The 13672-nt window shown below is 31.4% G+C and overlaps 1 protein-coding gene across 1 annotated transcript in view; it reads right to left on the reverse strand.

Moving 5' to 3' along the window:
- The window catches only part of scn5lab (sodium channel, voltage gated, type V-like, alpha b), a 132606-nt gene that overhangs the window by 11651 nt on the left and 107283 nt on the right, over nucleotides 1-13672 (reverse strand). The window contains 3 exon segments of the mRNA XM_016520084.1: nucleotides 3058-3330; nucleotides 9337-9459; nucleotides 12896-13069. Of these exon segments, the coding sequence (XP_016375570.1) occupies nucleotides 3058-3330; nucleotides 9337-9459; nucleotides 12896-13069 (570 nt within the window).

Raw genomic sequence — 13672 nt, forward strand, 5'->3', positions numbered from 1 at the left:
ATTAATTAATGACTGACTGACTGAATGAATGAATGAATGACTGAATGAATGAATGACTGAATGAATTAATTAATTAATGACTGAATGAATAATGACTGAATGAACGAATGACTGAATGAATGACTGAATGAATGAATGACTGACTGAATGAATGAATGACTGACTGAATGAATGAATGACTGACTGAATGAATGAATGACTGACTGAATGAATGAATGACTGACTGAATGAATGAATGACTGACTGAATGAATGAATGACTGACTGAATGAATGAATGACTGACTGAATGAATGAATGACTGACTGAATGAATGAATGACTGACTGAATGAATGAATGACTGACTGAATGAATGAATGACTGACTGAATGAATGAATGACTGACTGAATGAATGAATGACTGAATGAATGAATTAATTAATTAATTAATTAATGACTGAATGAATAATGACTGAATGAACGAATGACTGAATTAATTAATTAATAAATGACTGAATGAATGAATTAATAAATGACTGAATGACTGAATGAACGAATGAATAAATTAATTAATTAATGACTGAACAAACGAACGAACGAACGAATGAATGAATGAATGACGGCGGCCCACTTTCAAAGCAGCGAGTGCCAGAAATCACTACGGTTGGTCTTTTCGCCGTAGTTACCAGTAATTACAGGCCTCTGTGAACGACTATTTCAAGAAACACAAGAAGGTGATGGAAAGGAGCTAAGTGACTTGTTGCTAGGTTACCGCATCAACTAAGTTAAAAGGAAGAATGAAGTGCGTTCGCTCTTGCTGAGCACAAACTTCAGTATAATGGAAGCTAAAAATAAGGCTTGCACTGACTCGTTGATTGATTCGCTCTCGGACAGACGGAGGTGGCCAGCGCAGAAGAAAACCAACGGCGGGAAGGAGACGGAGCGAGAAACTAAAGCTAAAGCTCAGCACCTGAAGCAGTGCAAGGCTACCGGTGCCTACGTCTCCAGCAGAACATAAACATGTGCAGAAATCTGTTTTTAGGAGCAACAAAACCTTATTTCCATGAGAAAATGCCCTCAAATACATACATATATATATATATATATATATATATTTAAAATATAAATTTGCACAAATTAATATAAAAAATAAAATAAAATATTATTGCTTACATTTAAGATGTATTTATTTGAACTGCATATAAAGTTTCCAGCACATAAAAATGTTTATAAATCATTTTTAGGAGCAATAAAACATTATCTTCAAATGCCCTCAAATTCTAATAAAATAAATAAAAATTAATAAGTATACTAAGTATTACTTATAATACTTATTACTTAAAATATTACTTATAATTTAACGCTACAATTATAATTAATGCATTTATCATTAATAATATGGAAAAATAATACATAAAAAATAAATATAAAATAAAATATTAATGCCTAAATTTAAGATTTATTTAAAATGCATATAAAGTTTCCATCCACGGTTTTAAACTAATAATTAATGTGATGCATATTTAATGCCAGTCATACATTAATGAAACAGGTCAGATTTCCACCATTAAATAAATAAATAAATAAAATTGTCATATTTTATTCTTAACTATTTGCACCTATTTGGTTTTATTTAAATTGTCATATTCTCACAATGCACTCATTCAGATTGATTAGAATCAGTATGCATGTGTTCATACTGAAAACAACTACATTTCTTCAGCTAAGAAAGTATGAACATGGTTAAAATGCTTAGCTGCAACATGCAATATGTAATTAGTTTATTAGCATCATAATGCATTTGAGTAACAGAAGCAAAGCCTCACCACTTGCAGCAGCGAGAGGTACCCGGCGCCCACGTTGTCGAAGTTGACCTTGACTTTGGTCCAGTAGTACTGCGTGCTGTTCATCTCCAAGCACTCGCTCTTGTTGTTGATGAAGGAGGCGTTGAAGATGAAGCCGGTGCGGTTGACGCAGCGGCCGAACTTCCCGGCGAACAGGTTGACTCCCATGATGCTGAAGATGAGCCAGAAGATCAGACACACCAGCAACACGTTCATGATGGACGGGATCGCGCCGATCAGAGCGTTCACCACCACCTGGTTACCGTGGAAACACAGCATCCTCAGATCAGCCGCTTTTATGCTCTCGCGTCAGCGATCTAAAACTCCTGATAACGCACACCGAGTGTCAAAGCACTTTAATAGCCATTCATAAAACACGAACATTATTAAAAGCTGAACTCTACTGGATCAAATGCATCAGAGAAGTGCGGATTTGAACAGTAAACCTCATAAAAGCTGTGAAGAACATGCCTAGGTCACGCCAAAATCTAAACAATGTGCATTAAAAATAAATGCATAAATCTGTTTTTAGGAGCAATGCATATATAAAGGCATTGATATTTTTCCAATATATTATCAAGTACATATATAATTTTCACTAATAATAATAATAATAATATTTATTAATATATACATGCACAGTCACACACATATATATGTGTGTGTGTGTGTGTGTGTGTGTGTGTGTGTGTGCGTATTAAAATCTATAAATTAAGTATACTAAGTATTACTTATAATACTTATTACTTAAAATATTACTTATAATTTAACGCTACAATTATAATTAATGCATTTATCATTAATAATATGGAAAAATAATACATAAAAAATAAATATAAAATAAAATATTAATGCCTAAATTTAAGATTTATTTAAAATGCATATAAAGTTTCCATCCACGGTTTTAAACTAATAATTAATGTGATGCATATTTAATGCCAGTCATACATTAATGAAACAGGTCAGATTTCCACCATTAAATAAGTAAATAAATAAAATTGTCATATTTTATTCTTAACTATTTGCACCTATTTGGTTTTATTTAAATTGTCATATTCTCACAATGCACTCATTCAGATTGATTAGAATCAGTATGCATGTGTTCATACTGAAAACAACTACATTTCTTCAGCTAAGAAAGTATGAACATGGTTAAAATGCTTAGCTGCAACATGCAATATGTAATTAGTTTATTAGCATCATAATGCATTTGAGTAACAGAAGCAAAGCCTCACCACTTGCAGCAGCGAGAGGTACCCGGCGCCCACGTTGTCGAAGTTGACCTTGACTTTGGTCCAGTAGTACTGCGTGCTGTTCATCTCCAAGCACTCGCTCTTGTTGTTGATGAAGGAGGCGTTGAAGATGAAGCCGGTGCGGTTGACGCAGCGGCCGAACTTCCCGGCGAACAGGTTGACTCCCATGATGCTGAAGATGAGCCAGAAGATCAGACACACCAGCAACACGTTCATGATGGACGGGATCGCGCCGATCAGAGCGTTCACCACCACCTGGTTACCGTGGAAACACAGCATCCTCAGATCAGCCGCTTTTATGCTCTCGCGTCAGCGATCTAAAACTCCTGATAACGCACACCGAGTGTCAAAGCACTTTAATAGCCATTCATAAAACACGAACATTATTAAAAGCTGAACTCTACTGGATCAAATGCATCAGAGAAGTGCGGATTTGAACAGTAAACCTCATAAAAGCTGTGAAGAACATGCCTAGGTCACGCCAAAATCTAAACAAAGTGCATTAAAAATAAATGCATAAATCTGTTTTTAGGAGCAATGCATATATAAAGTCTTTGATATTTTTCCAATATATTATCAAGTAAATATATAATTTTCACTAATAATAATAATAATAATATTTATTAATATATACATGCACAGTCACACACATATATATGTGTGTGTGTGTGTGTGTGTGTGTGTGTGTGTGTGCGTATTAAAATCTATAAATAGACAGATTATTTATTTATTTAATAATATATAGAAAAATATTAATGTCTACATTATTTTCCATCCATTTGGATTCCACAGTTTGAACAAACTAATAATATAATGTGATTCATATTTGTCAGTCAAACATAAATGAAACAGGCCAGATTTCTGCACTAACTAACTAACTAACGAACTAACGAACTAACTAACTAACTGACTAAATAAATAAATATAAGTTATAATTTATTATTAACAATTTGCATCTATTTGATTTTATTTAAATAATCATTATTTATTCCATATTTAATTTAATTTAAATTAATTTAATTAAAATAAAAAAAATTCTAAATGTCTTAAAATAGGCTTCAATTTCTGTATGTTAATATATATATATATATAATTTAATATAATAATATAAAAAATTAATAAATTATTTTATTTATTTTTTGGTGGGGCTGAAATTAACCGTCCTTGACACACTTCATCTGATTCACCAATAAATACATTTGTTAAATAACACATGCTGCTCATGCTTTGTGAATATGCGTGTGAAATAAAGCATGGCATGGATCGTGAGCGTGCCGGCTGTATTGAGTGGATGTGAAAGTGCTGAGCGGGTTTAGATGGCGGTCTGTGTGAGACAGCACTTTCTAAAGCGGCGTGACGTCTAATCTGATTTGCCAGATTTCTCATTGGCTTTCACTGAGCGTGCAAATCTAAAGCAGAGCCGTTCACTTCAGTCCGGACAGAACTGCAGACGCATTACAGAAACACAACACTATATCAGCATTAATGCACTTCAGTTTGTTTCTTTAATCCATTTCAAATCAAACTTTATTTCTTAAATGGTTAAGGCAAGACACTACAGGCAGAAATATTGCCTTTCATGCACTTTCATGATTTTCATAAAGTGTTGTTTCAGACTCGTGAAAGAAAACATCTAAAATATACTTTTTAGTTTAATTATTATTATTATTTTTAGTTATAGTTATTTTAGTATAGTTCATTTTATTTACTTTATCTATTTGTGCCTGTAGATTTCAAATTTTAATAATGGTTATTACAGTTATCTAAAACTGAGACCAATTTTTGGTACTTGAAATAAAATCAAATAAAACTTGCTTTATTTCAGCTAGTTGCCAAAGTGACATTTTTTTCATTTTAATTTAGTTCATCTTGATGCAATAAAAATGTAAACTAAAACTGAAATGAATGAAAACTATAAACATATATTTAAAAAAAAAAGAGACAAAAACACAGAACAAAATTACTTAAACTTTAACAAAAATTCAAATGAAAACAGCAAATATAAAAATAAAAATTAATTCAAAATCGTATTAAAATTATAATAATATATCAATGCATCAGAGAAGTGCATGTTTATAAAAAATATAAATATGCATATATAATACGTATATTATATAATTATAAAAATTATATTTCAGACATTTAAAAAAAGACAAAAACACAACAAAATTACTAAATTTAAATTAAAAATAAAACAAATTCAACATATTCTTAAAAACTATAATAATATATAGAATGATACTAATATAACCCAGTACTTGCATATACAAATTTAACAGATTTACTTCTATATTCTGGTTTTATCCAATCTTCAGATTAATGTTCTGGAAATTAGTGCAGATTTAATTAAATAATACCTCATTTGGATATTTAAACATACTATTACAGAAAACATCAAATATATCTGTGATTCTTAATGTACTCAATCAGATGGGGAAGTATAGTGAAATCTATTAGTTTAATGTTTTATATTCAGCTGCGTGTCTTGCCTTAAATCTCAAATGGCTGAAATATCACTGTATAACTAATATTATTAATATGTGACCCTGGAGCACAAAACCAGTCATGAGGGTCAATTTTTTTAAAATTGAGATTTATGCATCATATTTGATCGAGATACAACTATTTGAAAATCTGGAATCTGAGGGTGCAAAAAAATCTAAATATTGAGAAAATCATCTTTAAAGTTGTTCAAGTGAAGTTGTTAGCAATGCATATTACTAATCAAAAATTAAGTTTTGATATATTTACGGTAGGAAATTTACAAAATATCTTCATGGAACATGATCTTAATATCCTCGTGGTGCTGCCTGGTGTGTGAGGATGAGGAGGAGATGAAGATAACACTGAGTTTGTGAGACATTCAATTATCCAGAATACTGATGGTGTTTCCCAGCGGACAGAAAGCAGCTTCATCATTCATTCAGACTGTGTAATAATCTACTGTAAGCACAAACACTACTGTACTCATACACCACGCTAACACCCTGTAATACTGACAGCAAATCAAACACAATCATACATGCAACTGCAGGAAAAGGAAGATAACACTGGACAATTAACACTGAAGTCCTCCTTCTGTATGCCTATTTCAGTTTTTGATTTGATGCAAATGATCATTTACTTATATTTACTTCTATCGTGTAATTTGAATATTTATTTGATTAATTTTAATATTATCCATCAGTGAGAAATCTCCTCAAAATGTCACTGTACTTTGTAGTATTTTAATTATAATTTTTTAATTCAGTTAAATAATTTATTCTTATGTTTATTTTATTATTTTTAATATAATCCATAAGTGAAAAATCTACTCAAAATGTCACTGTATTATGTGATATTTAATTATAATAAATTTATATGTAATTATATATAAAATTTTAATTTTATATATTTGTAATTCTCATTAAATTCGCATTAATGTAAAAATGCATTAATATCAGCATAAATTAAAGGCAGTACAACAAACACTATATATAAAAAATATTATTTTTAAATCTAGAATTATAAGAATTTGGGTTAAAATGTGGTTAAAAAAAATCTTAATTTCCCTCAAAAACAGCTTAATATTTTGAGTTTGGGCTGAAATGTGACCTCAACATAATTTCAGACCACTGATATTTTCTTTCTATCCTATTAATGAGATTTTAATAAACTATTCAAGCAATCTAAAAGCAGATTAAAAGACGGTAACCCTGTTTAAGCCAGCCTAAGGTGGTTAGGTGGTCTGGTTTGATGGTTTTAGAGGGGTTTTGGATGCTTGTCAACAGGGCGAGACCATCTTAAACCTGCTAAACTCTTAAAAATACAGATTCTTTATTGGCTTCTACTGGTTTCATGAAGAACCTTTAACATCCATGGAACCTTTCAATCGCACAGAAGGTTCTTTATAGTGGAAAAATGTTCTTTAGCTTATTAAAATGTTCTTCATACCAAGTTATGATTTTTTGTTGCATTATTATTTAAATGACTTAACTAATACATGATTAAACATGTTTCCCCCAAATTTTAATTTTATATATTTGTAATTCTCATTAAATTCGCATTAATGTAAAAATGCATTAATATCAGCATAAATTAAAGGCAGTACAACAAACACTATATATAAAAAATATTATTTTTAAATCTAGAATTATAAGAATTTGGGTTAAAATGTGGTTAAAAAAAATCTTAATTTCCCTCAAAAACAGCTTAATATTTTGAGTTTGGGCTGAAATGTGACCTCAACATAATTTCATACCACTGATATTTTCTTTCTATCCTATTAATGAGATTTTAATAAACTATTAAAGCAATCTAAACGCAGATTAAAAGACAGTAACCCTGTTTAAGCCAGCCTAAGGTGATTAGGTGGTCTGGTTTGATGGTTTTAGAGGGGTTTTGGATGCTTGTCAACAGAAAATACAGATTCTTTATTGGCTTCTACTGGTTTCATGAAGAACCTTTAACATCCATGGAACCTTTCAATCGCACAGAAGGTTCTTTATAGTGGAAAAATGTTCTTTAGATTATTAAAATGTTCTTCATACCAAGAAAACAATGTTTTTTTTTAAAGAACAGTTCACTCAATGGTTCTTTAGGGAACCAAAATTGGCTTCTATTGGTTCCATGAAGAACCTTTAACATCCATTGAATCTTTCCAGGTTCTTTATAGTGGAAAAATATTCTTTAGATAATTAAATGTTCTTCACACCAAGAAAACAATGGTTCTACTAACGGTTCTTTGGGGAACCAAAAATGGTTCTTCACTCTTAAAAATAATGTTTCCAAAACGGGGTTCTTGCAATGAGGCTGTAGAAGAAGCACTTTGGTTCCTCAAGGAACCTTTCAGTCATCAGTTCTTTCTTGGTCTGAAGAACGTTTTAATGATCTAAAGAAACTTTTGTGCAATGAAAAGTTTTCATGGATGGTAAAGGTTCTTCATTAGAACCACCAATGCACCAACTCTTTATTGGCATTGATGGTTCCATGAAGAACCTTTAACATCCATTTAATCTTTCCATTACAGAAAAGGTTCTTTATAGTGGAAAAAAGGTTCTTTATATTATTAAAATGTTCTTCACTTTAAGAAAAAAATGCTTCTTATAAGAACTGATCACTCAAAGGCTCATTGGCGAACCAAAAATGGTTCTTCTATGGAACAGCTACAGAACCCCCCTTCTGAAACTTTTATTTTTAAGAGTGAGTTCTTAAAAGAACCATCTTTTCTTAGTGTGAAGAACATTTTGATAATCTATAGAACCTGTTTCCACTATAAATAACCTTTTGTGCAATGAAACATTTCCATGGATGTTAAAGGTTCTTCATTAGAACCACCAATGCCAATACACTCCTAAAAATAAAGGTTCTTTATTGGCATTGATGGTTCCATGAAGAACCTTAGACATACATTGAATCTTTCCAGGTTCTTTATAGTGAAAAAGGGTTCTTTAGATCATTAACGTGTCTTTCACAAAAATAAAATAATGGTTTTTTTTTTTAAACTGAGCACTAAAGGTTCTTCAGGGAACCAAAAATGGTTCTTCTACGGAACAGCTACAGAACCCCCCTTCTGAAACTTTTATTTTTAAGAGTGATTTCTTAAAAGAACCATAATTTCTTAGTGTGAGGAACATTTTGATAATCTATAGAACCTGTTTCCAGTATAAAGAACCTTTTGTGCATTTGAAAGGCTCCATGGATGTTAAAGGTTCTTCATGGAACCATCAATGCCAGGACAAATAAAGGCTCTCGATTGGCTTCTATTGGTTCCATGAAGAACTTTTAACATGCATTGAACCTTTCCAGGTTCTTTGTAATGGAAAAAAGTTATTTAGATCATTAAATGTTCTTCACACCAAGAAAACAATGGTTCTTTTAAGAATTGATCACTAAAGGTTCTTTGGGGAACCAAAAATGGTTATTCTACGGCATCAATGCAAAAAACCCTTTTGGAAGCTTTATTTTTAAAAGTGTGGAACCTTTCCATTCAACAAAAGTTCTTTATAGTGGAAAAAGGTTTAAAACGTTCTGCTTCTTTCACTGAAAAGTTCTTTGGGGAACCAAAAATGGCTTTTCTAAGTAAAAACCCTTTTAAGAGCATACGACCATAAAACCACCACAGGCTGGTTTAAGAAGAAGTTTCTAATGACCGATTTTTCTCTCCTCAGCCAATTCCCTGAAAAAATACGGAGCCTTCCTGTTTCTGTTAAAAAAAACGAGCGAAATCGCTTGAGAACCTGTAGCATTAACAGATGTGACAGAGAGACGAGTGTATCTTACCCTCATGCCGTCAAACCGGGACAGCGCTCTCAGTGGCCTGAGGGCTCTGAGCGTTCTGAGAGATTTGATGGCAGCAAAGTCCGAGTAGCCCAGCGTGTTTGCTACAAGGCTTACGAGAGACACCTGAGTGACAGAGAGCCGAGGAGAAAGAGAAGATAGAAACGCAGCGTTAGGACCGCAATTACATCACACCCGCTGCAGTCCTGCGGAAGGAAACGAGGCGTCAGACTGCGGCGCTAGGAGGAAAAACAGGGGTTAGTTGTCACAGAAACCCGGTTCCGGCGAGCTGTTAAGGAGGAATGCTGTTTTAAGCACCATTGGTGGTTGTTTCATCCCTCCGCTGTGACCTGTGAAGGACTGAAGGGGGGTTTAGAGGGCAGCTGTCTATTGAGTCTACTCAGATGGTGCCGGGCCCCGGGCCCCAGTCAGAGCGGCTCTTACCCTCATCCCAGCAAAGCGAGACACGGCGCGGAGAGGCCGCAGCGCCCGGAGCGTCCGCAGAACCCGCATGGAGCCAATCTGATCATAATTGACCACACGTGCCACCAGACCAATCACTGACACCTGCATGAAGCGAATTATAGCTCGTTTAGTTTCCATGAGTTTCGCATGAAGTTCATATTTTCCATATTAATCAACTGGGATTGTTGTGTTCACGTTCCAATCAGTCTTTAGAAATAAAAAAAAAGTAAATGCATTTCATGTGCATTTAGTAGCTTTAAAAGTACTTGATATTATTCATCATACATATTAAAATCTCATAATTTTATTCACATTAATCAAATTGGATTGTTTTGTCCATGTTCTAGTCAATCTTTAGAAATAAAAAAACTATTTCAATGCAAAAGCAAATGCATTTCATATGCAATAAACAATTTTTAAAGTACTTGATGTAATTTATCATAATATTTTATTATATACATATACATATATGTATATATATATATATATATATATACTAATTTATTATAATAAATATTATACTATATTAAATATAATTTAATATTATAGAAATATTAAATTCTAAAAATTATATACAAATTTAAAATATAAAAACTAAAAATAAAATATCATAAAAAATATTACAATGTTCATATTATTCATGTTAATCACATGGGATTGTTTTGTCCATGTTCCTCTCAGTCTTAATAATTAAATACATAAAAAAATCAATGATTTCATGTGCATTTAGCTTTAAAAGTACTCAGTCTCATTTATTATAAATATTGGAATCTCAAATTTCATATTATTCATATTAATCAAATTCTGTCAATGTTCCAGTCAGTCTTTAGAAATCTAATCTAGAAAAAAAAACTATTACTAATTTATTGTAAATAATCAAATGAAATTCATATTAATCAAATGGGACTATTTTGTCCATGTTCCAGTCAATTTTCAGAAATATTACTCCAAATAATATCCACTCAATAGGACAAATTCTTCTGAGAATCTTTCACGATTAAAGAAAAATAAATAAATTGTTTCATATTATTCGTATTAATCAAATTGGGATTGTTGTGTTCATGTTCCAGTCAATCTTTAAAAAACTATTAAATTTCAATTTCAATGCAAAATCTTTAAAAGTACCTGATGCAATTTATTCTAAATATTAAAATTTAATACATTTAAAATTATTCCGATAGTACAAAATCTTATATCCAAAGAGAATTATACAGCATTTCATACATAATTTTTCATGCATTTCCCGGGAATCGAACCCATGACCGTTGTGTCTTCTGCACTTTACTTCTGTGCTTTAAAATACATATTTTAAGCACATTTTCTACATCATCTCATCAAGTGTCAACAAACTGCATAACGTGAAAAGTCTAAACTACTGTATTTGATCAGTATTTCATGCTGCAGTGAAGGTGGAGGTGAAGTGTGCAATTTCTGCAACACTTGCATCAGCAAACAGATTTCAACATCAAAAATAATTGCACACTTCACCTTTCACATCACAACTTTACAGGCTCCTGTAGTTCTGAATTCACAGCTCTCCTCATCCTCTCTTTTATTCTCATTGAATGGAGCCACACAAATAAAACTCAAATCCATATAAAAGCACAGATCAGTTACACTGCAGAATCGGGACAATGATGCAGTCGTGGTTGTTTCGGCTCTTTGGTCACAGTAACAAATTATTTTTAACTGATGAACAGATGAATGCTCTACCACGAATATAGTGTGTAGCTTAGAAAACTAGACTAATGAGGAAAAATACAATAGTTATGGCCTGCTAACATGATCCCATTAATGTTTGTTCATAGTTCCACATATGCACAGCAGACATACATTTATCATGTTTGGATAACTGTGTTTTTTTGGACAAAATTTCTTAATTATCTGATAATTGAGAGTGTTGCTATGGGATTATTGCGTCTTTGTCTCTTTCAAAAAAAAAAAAAACATTAATTAGAAATCAGTGTCAATATAAATGCATTTAACCCTCTGGTGTGATGGATGTACTGTATTTTAGTTTTTATTTAATATTTTGTATTTTTAGGGGATTTTATGGTACTAAATTATATATAAATAGAATAGTTATGATCCATTTAATACCTGTTAATACTTTTTGAGCATAGAAAATAAAACCTGAAAATGAAATTTCCAACTTAAACTGTTGTAAATCTTTTTTTATATATATATATATATATATTTGATATGACATACATATTTTCCAAAACATGTTTTACTCTAAAATTGTGGGGAAAAAATTATTTGATATGACGAACATATTTACCAAACATGTTTTACTCTAAAATTGTGAAAAAATTTTTTTATTTGATATGACGAACATATTTTCCAAAACATGTTTTACTCTAAAATTGTGGGGAAAAAAATGTATTTGATATGACGTACATTTTTTTTTTTTTTTATTGTGAAAAAATTAATCATAAATCTAAACATGTTCCAAATTTGAGGTCTCATTTTTTTAATTGTATTTTTTTTTTTAACTCATAAAATTGTAAAAAAAAATAATAAAAAAAATATGTGTATATATATATAATGTTTTTCTAAGTTTATGGGAGTATTTTATTTTTATTTTTTTACAAGAAATAGCTATTTCAGTTTTCTGCATCATAATTTCATGTTTAATTCAGTGTGTTGCCTTTTCTTTGTGATTATGAAATTTACTAGCAATTTCTAAGTGAAAATTGTTTTAAAGTAAATCCTACAGCAATTTTTTTTTCAGTGTAGGTTCTTATTGTATCAGGATCAAACCAAATATGTGCACAAATACGAACTTATGCACATAACTACAGATACTGAAATAAAGGGCCAACACAAACAGCACTGTATCACTGGACTGAATCTGCAGCTCAAACAACAGCAAAACAACATGATAATAATTATAAATGATCATCTTTTAATATTACTGATGAAGTGCTGGAAAGCTGAACCACAGCTGATTTGATTATTATACAATACAAAAGTTGCTCTCTGTAAACCCGAGCTCATTCAATCTTCCCGAGATTTTAAATGTTTTATAATAATGCTGTTATTCATTCGCTGCACTTTGCAATCAGATGCTGGGGAAATAAATTGATGCACTTACAGCCACAATGAGAAAGTCCAGCCAGCACCAGTAGTTGGTGAAGTATTTCCTGAAACCGTAGGCGATCCACTTCAGACTCATTTCCAAGATGAAGATGTAGGTGAAGATCTTGTCTGCGTATTCAAGCACCACTTTGACCACTTTCCTTTGTTCAATGTAAATGTCTTCAAATGCCTTTCAACAGAAAGACACAGAAGCAGCAGTGTGTTAACAAACCAGACGTACAGAACAAGCTGAGGAAGACTTCAGACGCTCATCTGTGTCACATTCATGTTATATTAACACATTGGACAGTGAACTGAATGAGGACGGATTGGGAAAATCTACAGAAATATGACAGAAAAGCACCACGAACGTTTTATTAAAGTGATGTTTAGATTAATGACATTATAATGTGCCACATTATAAAGAAAGTAAGTAATTTGTGTTTAGACTATTGCTGTTTTAGTATCACTGAGATACTGTTATCAGGGTTAACTAAAACTAAAACCAATAAAATTAAATAAAAAAAATTAAAAGTTAATTAAACTACAATAAACATTATTGGCAATGCAATGCAATGAAAATAAAATAAAATAAAATAAAATAAAATAAAATAAATGAATCGAATCAAATCAAATCAAATCAAATCAAATCAAAACTAAAAATAAACTTATTTTGTTTCAGTTAATTGCCAAAGCAACATTTTAATTTAGTTGAACTTGATCTACTAAAATAACTAAAACAAACAAATTTTTTTTTTAAAAAACACACAAAAAAATATAGACATTTAAAAAA

The sequence above is a fragment of the Sinocyclocheilus rhinocerous genome, unplaced genomic scaffold (assembly GCF_001515625.1).
Source record: "Sinocyclocheilus rhinocerous isolate Xijiao unplaced genomic scaffold, SAMN03320098_v1.1 scaffold6109, whole genome shotgun sequence".
Taxonomy (NCBI): Eukaryota; Metazoa; Chordata; class Actinopteri; order Cypriniformes; family Cyprinidae; genus Sinocyclocheilus; species Sinocyclocheilus rhinocerous.